The sequence below is a fragment of the Bufo gargarizans genome, chromosome 9, assembly GCF_014858855.1.
Source record: "Bufo gargarizans isolate SCDJY-AF-19 chromosome 9, ASM1485885v1, whole genome shotgun sequence".
In the NCBI taxonomy this organism is placed as follows: Eukaryota; Metazoa; Chordata; class Amphibia; order Anura; family Bufonidae; genus Bufo; species Bufo gargarizans.
In genome coordinates this window covers 52160713-52185346 of record NC_058088.1, presented here as the reverse complement: position 1 = coordinate 52185346, position 24634 = coordinate 52160713, and the positions used below count along the sequence as shown (strand labels likewise).

At 47.3% G+C, this 24634-nt stretch overlaps 1 protein-coding gene across 5 annotated transcripts in view; it reads left to right on the top strand.

Moving 5' to 3' along the window:
* Positions 1–24634, top strand: part of DACH2 (dachshund family transcription factor 2) — a 256753-nt gene that overhangs the window by 213560 nt on the left and 18559 nt on the right. For all 5 annotated transcript variants that reach the window (XR_006391244.1, XM_044306204.1, XM_044306203.1 and 2 more), the window contains 4 exons: positions 17441–17586; positions 17828–17975; positions 20193–20336; positions 20974–21039. Coding sequence is in view for 4 of the 5 variants with exons in the window: in XM_044306204.1 (XP_044162139.1) it covers positions 17441–17586; positions 17828–17975; positions 20193–20336; positions 20974–21039 (504 nt within the window). In the remaining variant the exon portion in view is untranslated. The remainder of the gene's footprint in view (positions 1–17440; positions 17587–17827; positions 17976–20192; positions 20337–20973; positions 21040–24634) is intronic.

Genomic DNA, 24634 nt, shown 5'->3' with positions numbered 1-24634 from the left:
GATGAGAGTTACATAGTGGAAGGAGCACAGTCCTCAGCAGCACAGAGGATTTCAGGAGATGAGTCTGCTGATCTTGTGGAGATCACATGGTGAGAGTCACATAGTGGAAGGAGCAGGGTCGCAGCAGCACAGAGGATTTCAGGAGAGGAGTGTGCTGATCTTGTGGAGGTCACAGGCTGAGAATTACATAGTGGAAGGAGCAGGGTCCTTATATCTTAAGGCCATTATTATAGATTACTGGATAACCCTTTAATGTCATCCTTCTGCCATGTAATAAGATGCGCCTTGTCCAGCTTTGTGTGTGTGTGGAGGGGTGGCTGCAGAGCATCGCGTCGTCCTCCGCCCTTGTCTAGGTTGTCAGAGGATTGCTGCAGTATTTTCAGCAGATAATGCTCGGCCAGCAGTATTATTGTCGGGACTGGTACCCAGTTCCTTCTGCCGCCGGATCGGGGAGTGACTGACAGCGCTGTCAGGCAGTGAATGAAGACTGACAGTGTAATATAGAAAATGCAGCGTTTACACATCTCCGGCCTGAAGTTTTTCCATGACGCAGCGGTTTTATTCTGATGGACGGTGTTTTTTCTTTTTTGCAATAAACGTCTCATTTTCTTTCTGGAGCGACATATTTGTTTTCTCTATAAAGACAGAAGTTGTTTCTGAGGTGGAATTTAGTTAACCCCTCCTGTGCCGGTAATTGTCTTCATATTCCCCGGGAAGAGCCGACGGTGGGAATTCTCCGCAGGAGTAAAGGACTCTCTCCCCTCCAGAGCTGTAATCACATGGAGACATTCACTGCAGGATTATAGAGGGACGATTGCTCTGTGGCCCCCGGCCGGGCCCCACCATACAAGCCACGTTCTTCCTGATCACTCATTACATCCACGATTTCACATATTTGTTGCTGAAAGTTTTTACAGTTGAAAATCACCCCCTGGATGAATGGAAAGTCACAGAAATGTCTGCAACAAACCTGCCGTGTGTGAATTCAGGAAAGCTGATGACGGCCATAGGGGACTGTGCGCCAGGAAAGCTGATGACGGCCATAGGGGACTGTGCGCCAGATACAATGTATCCTGTATTTCCTTAGAATGGATGTCACTGGTTATGGTATCTGTCCGGAGCATCCTTTTAATTGGTGTGTCCCAGCATTGACGTTATATGCACAATGTGAACGTCGCCTGACACCGCAAGTAACCACCCAATCACTTCCAGAGCTGCATTCACAATTCTGCTGGTTTAGTGTCTGCACCAAGCTGCTCTCAGATGGTGAAGTGTTTACCCGAGGCATTGTATAGAAAGCATACTGCACGGGGTGCACACAGCTTTCATACAGCAGCCTGCTCGGCTACCACTGCAGCTTTGTATGTGACTGGAGTATTAGACTGAGGGTCAGTACTGAGCTGAAGTTTTGTGCCATTATTCTACAGGTATTTCCTGAGCCACAGCCTTTTTTTCATATAAAACCACGCGCACTCCACCTCCCGTTGTTCTCAATCTGCACAGGGATTAACCCCATTGAATGCGTTTTATTCCGTTGGCGAATCTGCAGTCAAATGACAAATTCATGGAAGAAATCCGAGGATGGTCTGTATTCCTAGGACATACCCAAACCCTTAGGCTAAATGCACACAATCAGGATTGCGCGCAGATTTGCACCGCACCGTAGGTCATGCACATTGTATCCTATGAGAATTAGAAATTCTCACGTACACAATGCAAATTTTTTCCATGTGGATTTTGACCTGCGTTGTGGATTTTGACCTGCAGCATGTCAAATTATTGTATTTTTCCTGTCCGGATTTTCTCCATTCACTTCAATGGGAAGAGTAAAATCCGCACCAACTGATGCAGATTGTCCGCACGGATTTCCCTGCGAACACCTGCCATAATTCCTGAACAGATGCATTTACCTTTAGAGAAGAGAATGGCAGAGCCGCCATCCGGAGCGAAGTTCTATGCGAGCGCCGAGCACTGCGTTTTCTGCTCATTCTGTAATTACGCTTTGAACTTAATGAATTATTGAAGCAATTTGTTTGACGTAAAGCCGCGGCGTCCACGTGGATTGGTTTTCCTAATGCATTAGTCCCCAGAACAGTGGAGCTCATAAACGGCTTCTCATTAAACACAAAACGCCTTTATTTATGTGGAGGCGTTTTTGATGATTATTCTCTAATCACATGAAATGACTCCGCCGGCAGCGAGGAGCCGCCATCATTTACTTATTACTTTATCTCCTTTTGAATGTTTTTGTGTCGCCGCTTCTTCACACTAACATCTGAGATGTCCTTGTTCTTCTAACGCAACTCAGTGAAAACCTGCAGAGACCCCCATTAGTAGCGGGAGGATGAGCAGCGGAGGTCTTCGCGGGACACAGACGCTGCACAATATATAGATTTGTGTCCTTTATTCTGCTCTCGTGGACGCCGCTTCTCTTATCTGACACGAACATGAGGCATCTGAGAACTTCACTCTGCATCCGCCCGACCTAAACCCACTGAGTGGCTTCCACCATAGGCCACCATGTAGCATCATGCACTTCACGGTATACGGTTTACTGGAAGGCTGTGTATGGAACAACGACATAGAAAATCGGAAATCCCAGCGGAGGCCACAAGGTCACTTTTGTCATCCTTCAGTATAAGGGGGGACTTTAGGTCTGACGCATATGTTAAAGGGTCACTGCAGAAGCAATGTGGAAAAACCCCAACCTGTTTTGTGTTTATTCATGTATCTATTTTTTGTTTATTTTTGTTTCTCTTTTTATTTATTTGATATTAAATTCTATATAAATGGCAAGACGTCTCCAGTCACCTCCATCCATTCCTTCCCACCGTACACATGCATGCTCACGTATTTGTAGACGCCTCTTCAAAGGCAACAAGGCCGCAGTGGGCGGGGTCTATGATATTCGCAGCCACGCCCACTCCTGGGGGGTATGAATCCTGCCCATTCTGTGCTGAATATTACTCAGCGCATGCTCAGGGCTCTATAATGTATATACATAGTGTGCAATATCTTGTAAAGGTTGGAGCACTTCCATTTCTTGAACATTTGAATCACATTTTTTTGGAAACTAAAATTGTCTCTAGACTTTAAGGATCTCAAACTGCAGGAAAAATGTGTGTAGTGATGAAGAGGAGGAAGCCGATAATCCAGACTGATACAATGTAACATCCAGGAGAGAGCGGCCGCTGCTGCTGCGAGGCCTGGACTGACAACTCTTGTGTCCACAGGCCGGCAGGGGGTGTCGGGGCTCCCCTCTACATTTTGGGGTACGGGGTCCTGCAGGTTGTGGAATTCTGGGCGTCTCCCACATATCAGGGGCCTCATTCACCCGGGGACTGGAGAAATAGTCGCAGTTCTCCTCTCATGAATTGAACAGTAATTTAGTCTTTTCTTTAATCTCTAGAAATAACGACTTTTTTCCCCTTTTTTCTTGTGTAGTTTGTTCTGGTCATTAAGTTTTCTATACAATGAAGTTTGGGCGATGGCGTTAATGGTCCGGAGGGCGCCGCGTCCAGCAGATAAGATCAACTAATACTCGACACAAGTCACTCGCTGACGGTTAATGGCGCAGGCCGGACGCAACGCCGAGATTATTTTATAGGCTTTTATTACTTTAGTTTTTTGTTTAATCTTCCGGACACTTGAAGCTACACAGCAGCATGGGCGCAGTATATCGTGTACACTGCGGTATACATCACTGGCTATACATCGTCTTTTATCCGTATACTCCTGATTGTCGCACACTCTACGTATTACCTCACACTGTACGGTTCTCTTAGGAGCTGTTCACATCTCGTTTTTTCTGTACATCAGTACAAAAAAGTGCACAAATGTATGTCATTTTGTGGTTATCTATCCTTTTTTTTTATTTATACTTTTTACAAATGCGCCTACTTTTCAATAAGATTTTGTCCGTTTTTTTTTTTTAAACCTTTCTTTTATAAAATTAAGGTTTGAAGTGTATCAGGAAGTAGGGCGTATCTGGATAAAAACGGATATGTCTAACATATGATAAATGTGTTGTCTTACGTTTCCATCTGTATTCCATTCACCGCAATGTATGAAAAACTATCTGTTTCTGTACTTATTTTTTTTGCAAGACAGAAAAGCGCGGTATATTTAATGTGTTATTCATTCCTGCAAAAGTATGCACTGCGTTTTCTCAATTATAGTCTATGGGTACGTCAAGGAATACGTTTCTCTTACGTTTTTCTGTTTACAAACGTTTCCGCCTGACGTACAGCAAAAACGAGGTGTGAACAGCCCCTTAGGGAGTGCGCTATGCGTCTCCCTGTGTGACACAGTGTGTGGTCTCCGCGTCTCGCTCCTTGGGCTCGGTATGTGTCTTCTCATCTGCTATGAGGGCCATCAATTCCACGGAGGCTTGAAAAGGGGTTCGCGTACAATAAACATGGCGGATGGGTGCAGAGGTGAGGAAGGAAGGCGATTACGGAGACTAGGTCAGATGTGTGTGGAGGGGACAGGTTGTGGACGCCATCTTCTGCCGTATACCTAGTTTCTTGCTTTTATGTAAATTAGAAAATATAATACATCATCCGGATTGTGGCGTCTGTGATGCAGTACGTGCACCGTACGTTACGCAGACTGTTGCTGGGGCCCGCTGGGGTCCGGTATTTGTTGCATTTCTAAACCCCAGGGATGTTTTCTAGTCTCGGACACTGGCGTGATCACAATAATCAGAACAATGGCGAATACAGAACCGCCCCCCTCTTCCCCTCCCCCGACCCCCCAAGTTCCTTCCTCTAATTCCTCGTGGGCCGTTCTCCGGATCTGCTCCTTGTTAGTGAATCTGCTGACAGAAATACAAACCTCAGAATGGGGGGGGGCGGAGGGTGACAGCGCTGCGTGCGATCGTGGACGGCGACATCTACGATATCAATGTGTGAAATACCGGACAGTAAGAGACACGCGGAGCAATTCTCCTCTATTAAGGCCTCATGCACACGACCGTTGTTGTGTCCCGTGTCCGTTGTTCTGTTTTCCGTGATTTTCTGCGGACCCATTGACTTTCAATGACCGTTTGTCATCCGCGTCCGTGATCTGTGTTTCCAGTCCGTGAAAAATATATGACCTGTTCTATTGTTTTCACGGACAGTGGTTCGCGGACCCATTCAAGTCAATGGGTCCGTGAAAAAACACGGAGGCACACAAGATTGTCCTCCGTGTCCGCGTCCGTTTTTTTCCTATCATTTGCATGGCAAACTTGACTTGATATTTTTTTTTTTTACTTTCCTTCATGTCTGGAGATCCTCCAAAAATAAAGGAAGACACACGGAAACAAAAACGGACACAGATCACGGAACCCCTTTTTGCGGCCTAAGCCTCATGCACACAACCGTATTTTTTTGCGGTTCGGACCCATTAATTTCTATGTCATTCGCGTGTCCGTCCCACAAATGATAGAACGTGTCCTATGTTTTGCAGACAATAATAGGCATTTCTACTACTGGACCCACGAAAAAATGCAGCGTGCACATGGCCGGTATCCGTATATGGCCGGTATCCGTATTTTGCAGACTACAAAATGCATAGAGTCTTGTGCATGCGGCTTTAAAGGGTGTGTAAACTTTTGCAGCCATTTTAATGTAAAATAAATTATGAAGCAATTTTATGTTGTTAGGAAAAAAAAATCTACCGTTTTGTGTATGCAGCTTTCATGCAGAACTATGTATCGCCATGGTTACAGATTCCAGGTAAACCTGGCGTGTCGTCTGGTCCCGCGGTCGGGTTTTATTCCACTCCGCACTGCAGCTGTATACACAGAACGGCAGGAGATTTCTAGTCAAGTCTATTCTTTAATGTTGCATAATTAGGTTTTCATACTTTTTATCACACAAGTTCCTGAGAACAGCTGGGATTTTCTTGCGTCACTGATATCATATTTTGCATTTGTCCTACAGCTGAGCGTTTGCTACAGTGTATCAGAGCAGGACAGGAGAGAGGTTGGTGCTGCTGATGTGTTTAGTTCAGTGAGGATTGCCTACATTGTAACAAACCATCTGCCGTGTGAGCAGTGTCTAAATGTAGCTATCATTGTTTCCATTCACTGATGGCAAGCAGAGATCTTGAGGGCAGCGAGGAAAGATTAAATCTGTTGCAGAACTTCTCATTGTGCGCGGTTTATTAGCATCAGACCGGACGCTGGCCCTTTAATTTTCTTTGAAGATTACTGTGTATTTCGAGGCCAGAGGACAGATTTTTAGTGTTTCATACGTTTTTTTATATCATCCTGTCAGTTTATATCTATAATGAACGGTTCTGTCACTGGGAAGACGCTCTCCGCCGGCCGCCATCTTTGCTGTATTGCTGCCGCGGGGTCACATACTTTATGTGCAGAGTTTTCTTAGTAAATGGACACGGAACACAGTCATTTGGCGGCTCCGTGCGAGGAGCGGGGAACGCCGCCACACAGGTCAGAAATACAAGGACGTATCTTATTACTGGAGAACAATGGCGCAGAGAACCTGAACCTTAATGGGGCCATTCAGAGAAGAAGTAATTCACCCCGAGAAGGTGCGGCTGCGGCTCCAGACAAGCAGCGCCTTAAACGTCGCCTGTGATTGATGCGACCTGCGCGGACCCGGAGAACGTGGACGTGAGCGTCAGCCCTAAATATCTCCATAGAACAGGGGTGACTGTGGGATTATACATCATGCCTTCTACTCCAATCACTTCTAAAGCTGCATTCAAAGTTCTGCTAACTGTCATTTGGAATTTGGCAGCACTGTACTCAACGTTAGCGCTTAGATGGCGGAAAGATGACCCCGTCCAGAATACGCAGACACTGAACAAGCAGGAGGCAGAAGGAAATGTATTAGTATCATGCTAAGCCTCATTCACACCACAGTGTCTGTGCTGAAATCCGTGAAAAGGTGGTCAGTGACGCCTCCGTGAAGGATCCGTGTGTGATCGGTGTCCGTTTTTTGCTGTCCGTCTGTCATCCGTGTTTTTCACGGACACTGTGCAGCCAAGAAATATTTTTCACAGCATCTCTTTCTAATGATCTGTGAAACACGGATGGCATCCATGTTGCATCTGTGGTTTTCACGGACCCATAGACTATAATGGGCGTGATGGATCCGTGAACACGGACGAAATAGAGCATGCATCCGTACACGGACAGTGGTGAAACACGGGTGTGTGAATACGGACACTAAAATGTATGGGGACGTGTGCTGTCCGAGGAGAACACCGAGGTGTGAATGAGGCTTCAGCTCTGAGGACCTCACAACTGTGTATGCAGCTCTGGATGTGGCTGGAGCGTAAGATCATGTAAGTCAAAAGGAGAGCGATATAGTAACATTGTTCAACATTATTTAACAGATAATGTAGCAGATCTTACCTGCAGTCCTATGTAACACCACAGATAATGTAGTAGAGGTCACCTGCAGTCCTATGTAACACCACAGATAATGTAGTAGAGGTCACCTGCAGTCCTATGTAACACCACAGATAATGTAGTAGAGGTCACCTGCAGTCCTATGTAACGCCACAGATAATGTAGTAGATGTCACCTGCAGTCCTATGTAACACCACAGATAATGTAGTAGAGGTCACCTGCAGTCCTATGTAACACCACAGATAATGTAGTAGATGTCACCTGCAGTCCTATGTAACACCACAGATAATGTAGTAGAGGTCACCTGCAGTCCTATGTAACACCACAGATAACACAGTGATATCTCTCTGATTATAGATAATGTAGTAGAGGTCACCTGCAGTCCTATGTAACACCACAGATAACACAGTGATAACTCTCTGATTATAGATAATGTAGTGGATGTCACCTGCAGTCCTATGTAACACCACAGATAATGTAGTATAGGTCACCTGCAGTCCTATGTAACACCACAGATAATGTAGTAGAGGTCACCTGCAGTCCTATGTAACACCACAGATAATGTAGTAGAGGTCACCTGCAGTCCTATGTAACACCACAGATAATGTAGTAGAGGTCACCTGCAGTCCTATGTAACACCACAGATAATGTAGTAGAGGTCACCTGCAGTCAGTGGTTGCTCAGCTCTGCTACATCACAATCACATAGTGTACAGATCGCCCACTGCTTTGTTGCAGTTGATACAATGTATCTCTCGTCGCTTGCGCTCGGTAGGTGTGACCCTCGCCCGCTCCCCGCCGTTATTGCAGCAGGTGTCGCCCGCGGACGTCGCTTTGTTCCCCTTTCACCGGATATTTACAGCAGAACATTTTCCCAGTGATTGAATTTTCTAAGTAGTAAAATGGCGCAGAGAAATCTCCTTCCAGCAGCTTTACTGCTCCCCAGACGCCGCGAACCTTGTATCTGCGAGGACGCAGAATATTGCTAAATCTCCATCTATTTCACTGTTAAGCAGCTCTGTGGCCCTACAGGGGGGCGCGCTCGGCGGGACCACCGCTCGTCAGGATTAATCCTGCACGGGGGGCACGGTATTATATGGCGGGGGTAATGTGCCGCTGACTGCCGGACTCCGCTGCTCGCTCTGCGGCAGATTACAGCCACCATTACGTTCTGCACTACTTGCCTTTAATGGACGGGGGGGGGGGGGGACGTAATATTTGTGAAGTCTGCGGGGGCGGAGGGCCCCTTTATAACCTGTCTGATAAAGTTGTAAACTAAGCCTTAATAAAGGAGGAATAATTACTCAGGGCCAGGGTTACTGAGCGGTACGCGCTCCCGGCGCAGACCAGCGAGGTTTTATTTCTGGACTCCGCGCCTCTCCGGTTATGGGGGTTAAGGGGGCGATTAATTTCATAAAAGCTGCTTACAGTGTTTTCTTTGTGCGGACAAATTGCCCTAGAAATTGTCGGCTGGATTTTAAGGCTTTACGTAAATGAAGCTTCAGCATTGTGGAATGAAAAGTTCTGCAAGTTTCTAGTGTACAGTCTTACATCCATCTACAGATCTCTGCTTGCTGTCAGTGTATGGGAACATTCCTGTTTGCATCCAGATCCAGCCCTGATCACATAGGGCAGGCATGCTCAACCTGCGGCCCTCCATCTGTTGTAAAACTACAACTCCCATCATGCTCGGCTGTAGGCTGATAGCTGTAGGCTTTCTGGGCATGTTGGGAGTTGTAGTTTTGCAACAGCTGGTGGGTCGCAGGTTGAGCATCCCTGACATAGAGGATATTGCTGTAATTGTATCCATAAAAAGTCCTCTGAGATCTAAGATACAAACTGATACAATGTATCAAGCGGGGGTAAAACGTACCAGTCTGCATGTCAGCCCACAGAGCATTGTCTGGACCGGATGCAATTGTGACAAGCTCTCAGCTGTGAGAAGTTTGTGCATGGAGAGGATTTCTGTGCTCAAATCCATCCACTGGAAAAGTTATGAAAGAAATTATTTCATACTCCATTCACATGCACCAAAATAAGGACCGCCGTCAGCCGTAAATCTCTGCCTGGGAAAATAAACTGCTGTCAACCCCCGACTGTGTGAACGTAACCTTAGAAGTGCAGGTTTTCAGCCTCTGGATGTAAACAAAAATGTTTCTATTCACTGACAGTAGCAGAACGAATTCACATTGCACCGCCATATCATTAGCAACCTCTTGCTTCCGGCCTGGGTGACCGCTCTCCTGCTGTGTGTCCTGTGGTCAGACAGGGGTGGTAGCCAGTATAAACCAGGCAGATTGGTAACTCGAAGAACTGGGAGGACTCGGCGGCCTTCACTGTGGGAGTTGTAGTACCAGTCATACTGCTGGTCTTCACCCAGCTTTCGTAACATTTATAGATATTTCCTGCCACCATGCTGACTGTTTCTCCTGGTACTTGGCGCCTTTAAATCCCTGATTCCTCCTCTCTGGCCACTGGTTATTATTTTTTACTCAGAAAATTCACTGATCCCGCCCCCCGGACTCTTCAGATATTGTCCGGTCTTGGAGGAAGGGGCATAAAAGACTAGCACTTTTCCACTTCCTTGAGGGGTTGCGCGGGATAAGACGCACGTGGCTGATGTCCATATAGTCGCCCTCCGTCACGGGTTGTGTGTAATATCTTGGCCCCACTCCCTTCAGTAGAGCTGAGTTGCAATGCCAGGCACAACCTGTGGTCAGGGGGGGCGCTGTTTCTGGAATAAAGCAGCCATGTTTTTGTGAGTCTGTCCAACCCCTTTCCCAGGCCCTGGCCCCCTTTAAATCCTGATGGTTTCCCTCCTGCAATAAGACGTTTTTTGTTTTTTTGTTTTTTTCCCGTTTTACATGTATGCAAGAAAATCCGTCATCCACAATTGGACGTTTTTTTTCCTTTGATCTCCATTGATGCAGACGACGTGACGATCGCGCAGATCTATGAGGATTGTTTTCGCGGTAATGGCTGCTGTTTATATAAATATTAATGAAGCGTTAATGTTCGTTTGCGCGGTTTACTCGCTGTAAGACGGAGAGAAAGCTGCTGACACAGCACCGGGATTATGGCTGCAAATGAAATCCTCGCCGCAATGTGTATGCAGGGACATCTGTCGCCCCATATGGGTTCATAAATATTTGTAGCAAGCTTGTCTAGAAGACTCCTCCACCCCCCCGACGCTTGTGCGCAGGAGACGAGGTGTGCGGAAGATTGTACGTGTTACAGGTTGTGCTGCTGAAATTAAAGGGATCATCATCCTGATTCTTAAAGCTGTCGTCACTCTGATACTTTGTTTCACTGAAGCATTTTACCGTAACCTACGGGGACACGATTTCCTGCATCACTCGGAGAAAGCGTCACCGTGTGGGGCCAGACGAGCAGAATTTGCCCCTTTCCCAAAAAGTCAAAATAGTCTAACTGGCCTTTTGAATCCTTAGAAATGCTCTGCGGGGGCGGGTTCAGTGAGCGGCACAGCGGATTTGCCAAACTATATATATATATTATTTTTTTTGCCCTCTAATAGGTATTTTTAGGGTCTGATTTGTGGTTGCGATTGATCTTCCAGCAGGACAGTGTCCAGGTATTAAAGGCTATGTACACCTTTGGGTAATTTCTTTTTTTAGTAGTGCATTGTACTCATTTTGAGCTAAAAATCATATTTTTAACTGGTGTTTATTAAAAATACGGAGCCCTTTTCTCCGTACAGAGGTTAGATGCTCTAGTAGCAGGATCAGATTTTTCTCTCTGCTCCGTCAGACAAGGAGCTGATGGGCTCCTTATCTCTGCTCTCTGACCTTATAAACAATCAATCCTTATCTTACTGATAAGAATGTGGCTTAAATAAGTGTTTATGTGGCTTCAGCTGTTACAAAACTACAACTCCCAGCATGCCTGATAGATATAGGCTGTCTGGGCATGTTAAAAGTTGTAGTGTTTCAAAAGCCGTAGGGCTACAGGTTTGACATCTCTGACCTCCCTGGATGGGTGGAAGCCCCATTTCTATGCATTTCTATTCTCTTTAACCCCTTATGCATTACTTTATAACTCATGACTGGGTGGGGGCAGGGGCGATATAAAGGGAAGATAAAGGGGGGTGGGGTGATATAAGGGGCGAGGGGTGATATAAGGGGCAGATAAATCTGTAATGGGGGGGGGGGGGGTGGCAGATACGTTTTCCAGCTCTGTCTCTAATGAACAGGGTATCACTGCAATAAATCTGGAGCCGGTTTGTGATTGTTATAGAGGTGATAAATCCGGTCGTCCGCCCGCCGACGGGATGCCGATCCTGGACAGCTGCCATATCCTACATTAAAATAATGGCAAGAAAATGTCGTTATTTGTGAAGGCGATAAAATGTCGCTGGTGTTTTATGTACTAATTACAGGGTAAATAATTTGGCCTTAAAATCCATGTAGTCACCGGGCCAAGCGGGTGACACCAGAGAGACGCGGCGGCGGTAGCGGGTTTACTTCCTGATGGTTCATGCATTAACCCCTTCACAGCTCAAAGTATTTTGTCTCTTTTATGTTTTTGATGGGGGATGAGGTGTGTCCTTTCTAAAGCCAAATATAATTAGTGCCACGTACTCCAGTCACATCCAGAGCTGCATCTTAAAACCGACTGTGTTTTGGCCCCACCCCCGCTGTGTCATGTGGCCTCTGGGTGCAGCTCTATTTGTATAACTCCCACAATGCATTGCTCACCCATTCACTTCAACGGTATGTTTCGCAGCCCCGCAAAAAAAAAAACAGAACATGTCCTATTCTTGTCTGTTTTACAGAGAAGGCTAGGACTGTTCTATGGAGGTCAGGATGTTCCGTTCCGCAGATGGCACGCGGCCGTGATCCGTGTTTTGTGGATCCGTAAAACGCCAACAATCATGTGCTAGAGCCAAAAAAGCTAAGTATTAACGACTCTTTAGCTTCACAGCAGCATTCCCTGCTTGTTCAGTGTCTTGCTCTGGTGATTCCGAGAAGTGTCATTTGAATGATTTGATCTTCGGGGCCCCTCAGACACAGGGGCCCCTCATGCCACCTCTACCCCTCTTTCTGTTCTTGCACTAAAGGCCTTTTATTTAAGGTTATTCTGCTATTTTGCGGGTTGAGGATCCCTTTATGTTTCCATGGTTACGCCCTGTGCTCAGGGTGAGGTGATACATTGTATCATTCTGACTTTCCATTGTTTGTCCAGCAGCTTCAGGAGGCCTGGAGCTATTGATAGGACTGTGACGCCCCCGCTCTCCACCGTATCGAGCGCCACCTTATCACCCTCGCTCTGCCCCATCATTCACACCTAATGGGGGAGATTTCTCAAACTGGTGTAAATTGGAACTGGCTTAGTTGCCCATAGCAACCATCGGATTCCGCTTTTCATTTTCAGAAAAATGAGCGGTGAAATCTGATTGGTTGCTATGGGTGACCCGAAAAGGTTCTACTTTACACCAGTTTTGATAAATCTCCCCAAATAGGTTTTGAACGTGTTCTCCAAACTACAATAATAGTGAGGGTCGTCCCCCAGCTTTCCATTGACTCCACTTCTTCGTGTCAGTCTTCACTGCAGAAATTCTCCTCATGATCCAGGAGTTTCTGGTTGAGCAGAACGATAGGCCCCTGGTAGAAACAGCAGCGCAGAGGATTTTGGGAGGAGTCTATGGTATATAATTAACCCCGTGGTTATCACCAGTAACGCGGCTGCAGCTGTGAATTACAGGAATTTCAGCTACAAATCTGCTGCGTGTGAATTGACCCTAAAACATCAGACCTCCGGCAGGTCCCTCCCTGTAGCCAGGTTTAATGCTTTACTTCTCACAGGCGGCCGGTCGGCGCTCGGAGATAAGCGGCGCCTTTCGCGGTCATCTTTACGGGACTGGACCTGACCGCTCGCCCATTTATCCTTCGTGTTTTTTCAGCTGGTGAATCCAATCAGAAACAAAGGTGATGAATGGGCCGAGCGTCCCCAACGTGCCACGACATAATCCGTGGCCATTACCGGTGGCGAGCGCGCGCCGTGACCTTGGTCTGCAGAACATGTTTGGTTAGCGCAAAAACTTAATCATAAGGAGTCATAAGTAGAATCCGTCTTTTTTACTGCCCCTTTTTTTCCGTCTCGGAGCAGGAAATTTATGGCTTGGGGGACAGGTAGGATATGAACAATGGGCGCAATGGAGTCCAGGGTTATCTCATCTGCGCACAAATGCGCTTAGAAATCGATGTGACCTCTGCTGCGCTGTCATCCCAATTCCCACCCTCTGCGTCCTATTTGTCTTCCTCTGGATGCTCGGATCTGTGCGCTGTCTGCCGCCGTCTCTCTTGGGCCAGATTATCAAAATGAATCATTGCCCGCACACCTCTTATTTTTCTATTTATTTTCCGGCTCCCGACTCCCACCCGTGAAATATGAGACTTTTTGCATTTGATCCTCGCCGCAGCCGGCAGCACCTAATTTCGCCGTGTCGCTCTCTTTTTAACGGAGAGTAATGTTATTTTGAAACTTCAATTTTAGTCCATGGAAACACTGGAGCAGCGGCGCCCTGACGCTCGTCCTCGCCATCAATAGTCGTTTCCCGAGACGGAATGTACTGTAAGCGGCGTGCTACCTATCCTGCGCCCACCACTGGGCAGAGGATGCTCGCCCGCCCGATTTGCCAGTCCATAGAACGCAAGGGGAGGAGTCACAGGATTATAAACCAAAAATAAATCGCATCTGGCAAATCGGTTCTCCCCAATCACAAAATGATCCACGGACGGACGGAGCTGGAAAGGATCTTCTCACCTATTTTAGAACGGAACGTATTTAGGAACTATCCGTTCTGTTCAGTTACGTTTTGTCCACATTGACAATGAATTGGGACAAAACGGAAGCGTTTTTTTTCCGGTATTGAGGCCCTAAGACAGATCTCAATACCGGAAACTATTAACGCTAGTGTGAAAGTAGCCTTACCATTATGACGAGGGGTTAACAGACTGAGGTTCACCTGGATGATTTCTGCTTGCTGTCAGTGAAGAGAAGCATTTTTTTATGAGATGAAAAAACCTTTTCTGTATTACTTCTCGCAGCTGAGCGTTTGTTACCATTGTATCCAGTCTAGGTCATGCTTTGTGAGAAGATGGATACATTGTAACAGAACAATAGAGATTTGTGCTGCTGGTGCGTGTAGCTCATAGGGGATTGTCTATTCCAGATGCAGTTGTAACAAACCTTCAGCCCTGATAAGTATTTCATCTGTGTGGTTTTTCAGCCCCCTGATCCAAATTTCTGTTCCCTGACAGCAAGCTGAGATTTAGAAAACTGTGAGTAACCGAAGCAAACCTGTGAAAATTGTCAGCAGTATCTAATGAGTGAAGCGTCACATGTGTTTATTGCCGGGTGCTCAACCGTCCAGCCGCTAAGACCCCCAATATATGGTAAAATGGGCTGCGGGGCGTGTCCTGTGCGCTGTCCAATGGTCAGTGCTTCCAGTGACTGGTGGGGGGGACCCCACTAATAATGATACTACCCTCTGACAAATGTTCTCAATAAGCGATGCAGCTGCTGCAGAACTTCTTTGCACTCCTCTACCGATACAATCCTTGGCTTCGTTACGGTTAAATCCACCCCCAGAATAATACTGTTTCCGAGTCTTTGGTCAGAGCGGGCGTCTGAATAAACCCGCAGCGCAGAATAAGTGTCGCCGTCAGACGCCCATATTAAGACCATTCGTCACTCGGTAATATATACAGCGCCGTAAAGATACATTGTAACGTTGTGTCCCTGATACACGAGCCGCAAAACGGCACTAAATGGCGAGGAGATATACAGGAAGCCGCCAGTGACTGTTCCAGGTCTTAATCTAGGGGGATAATTCTGGAGACGATCGGTTTAATGCGCACGCCGCCAGTGATGAATGCCCGCCCCCCCCATACGGATGAGAAATGAAGGCGAACACAAACCGCCGCAAAAGACGAGTCGTGTTCCTTGTCCGCGTCTCCCTGAGAACATTATGGACATGGCGGCCGTCTCACGAGCGCCTGAGCAATGTGCCTCCAAAGCACGGCGCGACGGCTGCCGTCCCGCCATGTAATCACGCCCGCGTTCAGAACCGATTCGCAGGTCCCCGAAGGAATCGCAAAAAGGAAGTAGAAAATGTGATTGTAAATCTGAGAATGAATATGACAAGGGCGAGGAATGGAGCCGTGAGGAGCAGCCGCGCCGTCGCCTCCCACTGAACAAATAGGTCCGCTGCGCCGACGCCGTATATTCGGGGACGGTTTCCCAAAAAGCAATTGCAGCTGAAATTCCCTCCATAACCTTTTTTTTATGTGCCAGATGTATCGCCCTGATGGATTTTACTGTGCGGCTCCGCTGAAATGACTCATTTAAAATAGTATCCGAAACATTATTTCAGCGCAGTTTACGCGCCGCAATGAATCCGACAGGGAAATTGGACGGTTATCAAATGACTTCTCTTTTTCCCGCGACGATGCAACCATTTATTTTTTCCTTTTTCTAATAGACTCGGGCGGTATCGCTATAGACCGATCTGAGCACTCAATGGGGGGCGGCTGTGGGCACCAAGGAATGTATCGCCCCCTTGGGGGTCCCTTTTCTGACGCAGCAGAGATTGGGATTTTTATACTTGTCCAAATTCCTTTTGATCTGGAATTAGTGGGACCTGAGTTCTGGATTATAGGACGCCTAGAGAAAAGTCTACGACCCTATCGCGAGGGTAATGACTCTTCAGAGAGACCCCAAAATACAGTGTTACCCCAAAATTTTTGCTGCTGTTACCTTGGTTCTGTGTGATTTACATTTGGTCCAGTAAAAATGGAGGACGTCTGCGCATTGTAAACCGTAATATACATTACACCCAGCTGGACCCGGCCTCACTGGTTCTCTGCTCAATTTTGTGACATTCCAGATTATTTATGTACATTATAAAGGGGAATCTGCTGCATCATACACTGAATGAAGAGTGTAGTGGGCATGCTCTGTGACCTGTGCAGAGGTCATTGTGCAGGGAGGGGGAGAAGGTAAGCAGTGACCATCTCTATGGCAGAGTGCAGTGAATGTGCCCTGTAACTTCTGTTATGTGATGAGCTGTGACCATCAGCTATAATCATCACTGGCAGGGTGTCGTGGGCATGCTCCTGTAACTTGTGCAGGGAGGGGGAGATGGTAAGCAGTGACCATCTCTATGGCAGAGTGCAGTGAATGTGCTCTGTAACTTCTGTTATGTGATGAGCTGTGACCATCAGCTATAATCATCACTGGCAGGGTGTAGTGGGCATGCTCCTGTAACTTGTGCAGGGAGGGGGAGAAGGTAAGCAGTGACCATCTCTATGGCAGAGTGCAGTGAATGTGCTCTGTAACTTCTGTTATGTGGTGAGCTGTGACCATCAGCTATAATCATCACTGGCAGGGTGTAGTGGGCATGCTCCTGTAACTTGTGCAGGGAGGGGGAGAAGGCAAGCTGTCACCATCAGGTAGGATTGTCTAGACTGGTTACAATTGTAACAAACCCTCAGCTGTGGGAAAAAAAGCATTACGTCTGTAGATATATTTAGTCTATGAGTGGAAACAAGATTGTTCCCGTTCACTGACTGCAACCAGAGATCTTGAAAGTGGTGAGGAATTGAAACATAAGGTAACTGTTCAGCGATGAGTCCAGATCTGGAGGTTCTTGTGTATGAATGTGGCGCCTGCGCTGTGTGAGCGGTGTGTGCGATATCTGCTCCAGCCAAGGCTACTGACATGTTCCCCATCCCCCACAGTGAGCAGGAGTGATATAGGGGTACCCTGTGATTAATCGGCATTGAGCGCCCCCCCAGTCACCCCCGGGGGCGGCACCGGTGCCCTCGGGGGGCTCCAAGCTTTCTCTGAAGTTTTAAACTTTGCAAATGACTATAAAAAGACCAAAAACTTGCAGCGATAATGAGGCCAATATCCGGTCTACGCAGCGCACTCCGGAGGCCACTCGTGACTGCTCCCCTTTTTTGGCGTTTTGTCCGTTTTTCTGACCGTCTTTCATAGATTTCGATGTGTTTACACCTGAATTCCTAATGGTTTCCTTCCTTTGTTATTGCAGACGACATCCAAATCGCCATCCCCATCATAAAACCGACCTTGGAGAAGGTTCAGCTGGCCGGACAGACCTTACCTCCCGGATTCCCTGCGCCATTTCTCTTCGCGGACGGGCTGTCATCCGTAGAAACCCTTCTCACTAATATTCAGGTACCAGCTCTCACGAGGATGTTCTGGGCCTCACTGCTTCATTTGAAATGACTTAATTCACTGACAGCAAGCAGCTACTCACACTCACACTGATGGGATTGTTACCTCTCAAAAGAATTCCTAAAGCTGATGCAATTGTAACAGCCCCTCAGCTGTGTTAGCAGGATGAGCATTACCCGACTCTGAGCCTTGTGTCTTCTCTTGGGTACTGGTTTACACTTTTACTCCCCCCTTTTTTTAGGGCCTTCTTAAAGTGGCAGTGGACAATGCCAGAGTACAAGAGAAGCAGATCCAGCAGGAAAAGAAAGAGTTAAAGATGGAGCTGTGCCGGGAGCGGGAGCTGAGAGAGAACCTGGAGCGGCAGCTGACCGCCGAGCTCCAGAGCCGAGGTGAGCCCCGGGATAACGATACCCTCACGCTCCTGCCAGCGGCAGTGGGGGGCTCCTTTAAATAGGTCAATAATTGAGCTGAAGCTTCGGGGCCACAATTGTAAGCTTTAGGGGTTCTGCCGATCACACGGGCAACGGGGGGTTAACAGCGAGCGGTATACATTGGATATACTGGTGAGTTATCGCCCCATATGGGATGTGCCTGGTCACATGAAATAGTTAGTGCTCCATCTGTGGGCTCTGCGTGACTTACAGCCCGATCCCCGGAGTCAGCAGCCGCAGCGCCTCCCGCGGATCGGCCGTCAATCTGCTTTAATTACAACATGTAGCAGTTTTACTGCACGGAAGCCAAGCATCTGCAGGAAGAGGGGGTGCAGGGGGACCCCACGGGATGTCAGCGGAGTAATACAGCCTGTGATGTCATAGGCCCTGCCAGCTTAGATTGTGATGTCATACGTGGTTCGTATCCATGTGTTTTCCGTATCTTCTTTTTTGGGAGATTAAACTTGTTGCAATTTTTGCCACTAGAACAATAGAAAAGTGACATTGTGTCAGCGGGAGCCAATCCGCTTCGAGGATGTATGATCGCTAATGATCAGTGATTGCTGCGACTCGTTACATCTACATGGAACGCTCCAGGCGGCACATGATGCAGGGCGTTCCCGCTGACACAGTATTGCACCGTATGGCGGTCATATATTCAGGCATATGCACGGCTAAACTCATATTCTTGATGTTTTCTAGACCTTTGCCCCTTATTCACTATTCTACCACTATGGATCTGATGTGAGTACTGTATTGCGGTACTATATGAGCGCAGTATGGTACTGTGACAAGTGCATTACATGACCATATATATTATGTGGTGATATTGTTTGGCCTCGGCATGGCGGTATTATTTAATAGCGTATTTAAGAGAAAATTCAGACTTTTGCCCCCTCCTCTTCATGCAGATTCTGGGGGGGGTTCAGTCCGGGGCAGCTATAATCCCCGCTCCACGTGTCCTGGACCACCCTCATGTCTGCGCAGTCTTCCCGGATCGCTCGGCGGCCGCCTCGTCCCAGTATCTGCTCGCTATGATTCATAAAGTGCAGGAATTTACAGACTCATTTCCTTCTCTCCATATATTTATTTCTGAGGATGAGTCGGATTGTCTCCGATATAAAGTCTCATTTCCTTCCATTTGTATATATCATCGACACGCAGTAAAACGACTGCAGTGAAATATGGCGGCGGCGGCAGCGAGCGCAGATCTCATCACCAGAGCATTAGTCTTAATTGCACGCACTGCGAGGAACATTTATAACCACCGGGGGCAGCGACGGATCCACTTCTCATAGGTCAGAAGTTATCACCGGGGACCCCACAGATTCCCAGGATTCTCAGTCAATGCCCGATCCCTGGGATTTCCAACATGGCGGCTCTTAGCTTCACTGGATCATTTCCCCTTGTGACGCCATTTGAATCGGGGGCCTTCCCAAAAAAAAAAAAAAACATCCATTACCAAAAAGGGGTTCAGGTGCCTCATGGAGGTACACTGCCTTTTTTAGGGATCTGTGGTGGTACATAAATTCTTGTATGAGAAGGGGTCTGAGGACTACTAAAAGCGGAGGCCCCCTTAAGGAGCTGCTCAGGTCTACAAGCTTAAAAGTTAACACCACCAAAAAAAAGCAATAGTTATTAGGTCGGGAGTAGTCACAGAATGTGGATGGTGGAGTTCCACTTTACTTATACCCATCCATAAACTCCAGTCACATCCAAAGCTGCATCCATGATTCTGCTAGGCGGCAGGTTTCACAGTCTACTGCTGCCTTTGCATGGTGGTAGATGCAGTCATTTACTTTATGGCTTCTGCTTTGGATGTGAACAGAGCGTACAAACCTTACACATGGATTTCAGCCAGAAACATGGGTGCTTGGCTCATACAGGGGGGGGGGGGGGGGGGGATAAGTTGTTACATTGTTGCAGGTTCTCAGGTGTTTTGGATAAACACAATTTCCCGTACTGTACGCAGCGGAGCTGTTACTGTATGGATTTAGTCAGCGGTAAATGGATTACAGTCACAACCTCCATATCCTGCAGCTATTACCCGGGGAAAGTGATTATCGCCGTGAAGCGAGCGGAGGCTTTTGTCGCTGAAACGCGCGTGTCTGACTCACAGCAATATTCCTGGGGGACGGGGATGACCGTAACGCCTGCAATTCTTCTCTCTTACAGCAACAATTCAGAAGCGCTTGAAAAAAGAGAAGAAAGCGAAGAGAAAATTACAAGAAGCCCTGGAATTCGAGTCGAAACGGCGAGAACAAGTAGAGCAGGCACTTAAACAAGCCACGGCGGGAGACGGCCTCCGGATGCTGAACGGTAACGAGCTAGATGAATGGGCCGGCACGAAACGAGTCAGGAGCCGAGGCGCGGGATGGGGGGTTCTATTAGTTACCATGATACCTACACGCAGGAACAGGTGCGATACACTGGAAGGATAAACAGATGTAGCAGAGTCGAGTTTGCGATCCAGCGCAGTTTAGAATCAGGTAATAGGAGGTTTGGATTTGTGGCGATTTACCGATCGTATTCACGCCAACTTGCGGCTCACAACACGGCCAGACCTGCTTCGTTATGTTACGGTGTGGCGTACTGCCATCATCCGCAGCCAAAGTCGCCATCTAGCCATAAAACTTGTATAATGACAAGATCTGCAGCTTTCTAATAGACTTTGTATTCATATTGCTCATCCTTTATAAGATCTCTGCTTACTGTCAGAGGCTAACAACCCATCCTGCTCTCACACAGCAGAGGTTTTGTTACAGACCATCCATTGAGGTACACATATTGGCAGCACAAATCCCTCTCTTTGTCTGTTACAATGTATCAGTGCAGGTTCAGCTCACAGAAGGTTGAACTGGATACAATTGTAACAACCCCTCAGCTGTAAGAAGTATTGGGTCAGAATTGGGTTTGATTGATACATTGTTCTGACATTATTCCATTTGTCTTTCAGACGCTTGTATCCCCGAAATGGAAACAGAGCACAATGGCTCCCAGCTCGACAGCCCGCCCATGCAAGGTAACAGATGACCGCGCCGCCTGTGCCGCCATAGCGCAGGATTACCCGCCATGTCCCTTAAACCCCCGGGATTGAGCTTGTCATGGTCTCTTTTATTGCTTTGTGTCTTCAGCTCAGCAGAAAGCTCAATAATTTACTGGTCTGCCGGTGACGGCGGCTCAGCCATCCTCGTCACGTGCGGCCGCTCGTCGTCGCAATGTGTCAGTTTTTTGTTGTTTTTTTATTTGACCTTTTGCATATAGAGAAGATTCGTGAGATGGGATGGAAGGCGATCACGAGTGAAAGGTGCGAATGTAAAGACACAGTGTTAATTATACCGCGGAGTGCCAACGCTGGCACAGAGTGGCGCATTTCTGTATTCAGTCACACTTAAAGGCACAGTACACAGAGTAATTGGGTAGTAGTCTAGAGAAGGAAGGGACACAGCAGTTATAATGTATCCTTCTCTGGCTACATTGTTGCAGTGTGATTTATGGCAGAACATATCCCTAATATTACGGAGCAATCCTGACGTGTGCGCCGAGTGCCCATCAGATCGGAGGAACCGCAGATACGACCAAATTAAAGGAACTCTCCGACCCGCTCGGGGAGAAAAGTCAGAAAGCAAGAGCTAGAAAATCCGTTTTATTTCATTGTAGCCCCTAATGCACCATTGTCAGCTGCCCTATTACCATCCTGGGCGGAGCTTAATTGTCACATGGTCACCTGAAAATAATATAATTAGAAAACGGAGCCTGACAACGCCTTGCTTCTATGTAAATACAGTTGTCATGGAGATTCCAATGGCTCCGAGCTGCTACAATGTAGGAACCAAATTGTATCCGTGACCACAGTGACCACCGCACTGTATTAAAAGGGGTTGTCCAGGATTAGACAAACAGCACCACCCCAATCCACAGGTCGTGTCTGGTACTGCAGCTCGGCTCCATTCACTTCAATAGAACTGAGCAGTAACCTATAGACCATGTTTATCTACGTCCTATGACCGCACCAGGATCCGCCGCCCAGGACAGGACAGCCACAGGTACAAATTAAAAGGAGCCTCTCCCTCGTTCAGTGGTTTCCTGTCCTGGGAGGATAACCTGCAGGTTTTTTTATTTTGTGAAGCTACATGGGGAGTAGTTTCTCCCTGGATTGGGCTGGGCAGAGGTGTGCGCCGGGCGAGTTCCCCCGCTACGCACACCATAAAGACGGCACACTGCATCTGATGGCGGGGGCAGCAAGACGCGATGGAAAGCGGCGGCGGGCAGAAAATGTGTTTAAATACAAGGCCGGGTGGCGAGCGGCGACGCAAGTAGAGGACGCGGAAGGTACTCACCGGAGGCGCAGCAGGCTCGGAGATGCGGTAGAGCGATCCCTGCTTCACCTCGTGGCGTCTGGCCTCCCCAGCTGACGGGGGAGGAGGTTGAAGGAGCGCTCTTTTTCAAACAGCATATAGCGGTAGTGACAAGCTCAAGAGGTGGCGCTAATGATGTGATCCTGGCGTCCCATGCTTGATTCAGAAATTCTTCAGCCCAGTTCAAGCCTGCCTTAGGATCTTTGCGGGGTTCTTCCAGATCCAAGGCCGCAAGAGGTATCCCAGCATGGAGAGCTCTGGTGACACCCCAAGAGGCCCGGTGACCCCTGCACCTGTGGTATGGATGAGGGTAGGGGTCTATTGTCAATGTAAGGGACTCTTTGGATTGTTAGTTTATCCTGGCCTTATGTGTTTGTTTTCTAGGATAAACCTAAAAAAGCGGCCGTAAAGAATGTGGTCTCTGTAAAACAAAACTACCGTAGACCCCGCCTGTACTAAACCGTTATGTAGAGCCTGCATTGAAAATACCATTGCTGAAGAATCTATGGTTGGATGCATGAAGATCATGATCAGGGAAGAGGTCAATAGTACCTCGCTCTCTAGAAGAGAACACCGTCACCACAGACAGAGAGGTTCTAGAGAAAAGTCCGCTTTGCCAGATTCTGATGTTTTCAGTTCTGAAGAATTCCTAGAAAGCGGGGAAGTAGATACGGCTGCATCATCCTCGGATGACGTAGGTGGCGGTCGACCAGTTTTCCCCATTTAGGATGTAGATCGGCTTGTTAACGCATTTTGAAGATGCTAAAGAAGTCTGATCTGTTCAGGACATCATGTTTGTGGGGCTACAAACAAAAAAGAAAAGAGCGTTTTTTTTAATCCATAAAAACATCGAGGCCATGATTAACAGGGAATGGAAACATCCGGATAAACGCAGTTTTATCCCAGGGTCGGTTAAGAGAAAATATTCTTTAAAGGAGGTGATTGTTCTTTATGGGATGAAGCCCCCATAGCCAAAGTCTCTCGGAGATCCTCGCTGCCTTTTCATGATCTCGGTCAACTCAAGGAGGCGATGGATAGGAAGGCGGATAGTTTTTTAAGAAGAACTTGGGAGTCCATTGGGGCGGCATTTAAGCCTAATATCGCTTCTACTTGTACGGCGAGAGCACAAATTCTGTGGATTAAACAACTGGAGGCTCAGATAAGGGATAAAACCCCCAGAGATAAATTATTAGGATCCCTTCCGGCCATCTCTAAAGCAGCAGGTTTTTTGGCTGATGCAGTTAGACTATCTGCTAGGGCCTCATCTGTGGCTAATTCTGCTCGTCGAGCATTATGGCTGAAAAACTGGTCGGGCGATGTGGCCTCTAAAACTCCCCTCTGTAGCATCCTGTGTGAGGGTAAATACCTTTTTGGCTCAGCTTTAGACGACATCCTAGAGAAAACAGGAGATAGAAAAAGGGTTTTCCATCTTCCTTTCCTTCTTCCTTTTGTAAAACAAAAATTTCCTTTCAAAGGGGCAGGCGGTTTAAGGATAGGGAAAAAAGCCTGGGGAAAAAGAACGATAAGTGGAAATTTTCCAGATCCAGAGCTAGGGGAATTTTTTGTTCAGGAATCAGCCTTCAGATCCTACCAGAAAAGATAATCCACCATGACGCCAGGGTGGGAGGAAGATTCAAAAATGTCCTCCCAGCCTGGACAAAAATAACTAACAGCGCCTGGATCCTTCGATCGTTAAAAGAGGGATTGAGGATAGATTTGAAGTGTTCCCCTCCAGAAAAGGACGCTCAGTTCAGGCCTCCTTAGAGGTTTTAAGTCTTCTTCAGAAGGGAGCGCTTATTCCATGTCCAGAAAGAGAAGAAGGGACGGGATACTATTCCACTCTCTTTTTGGTAAAAAAAAAACAAGTGGAGACTACAAGACGATTATAAACCCAAAGTCTCTAAACGAGTATCTACAATACAGATGGTTCAAGATGGAGACAATGAAATCAGTAGTGGAGCTCCTCTACAAGGACCGCTTTATGGCGGTATTGGACATCAAAGATGATTGATTGCCTATTACCATCTTCCAATTTTTCCAGAACACCAGAAATGCCTCCGAGTGGCACTGAGATTTCAGGGGAGATCGAGACCTTTCCAATTCCAGGTATTACCCTTTGGGATTTCAATGGCCCCGAGAATATTTACGAAACTGGTCTCAGAGATGTCTGTCTATATAAGGGAGAAGGACATCCTGTTCGTACCATATTTGGACAACTTCCATGATTGTAGCCCCATCAAGTCAAAAATGTTTATCATG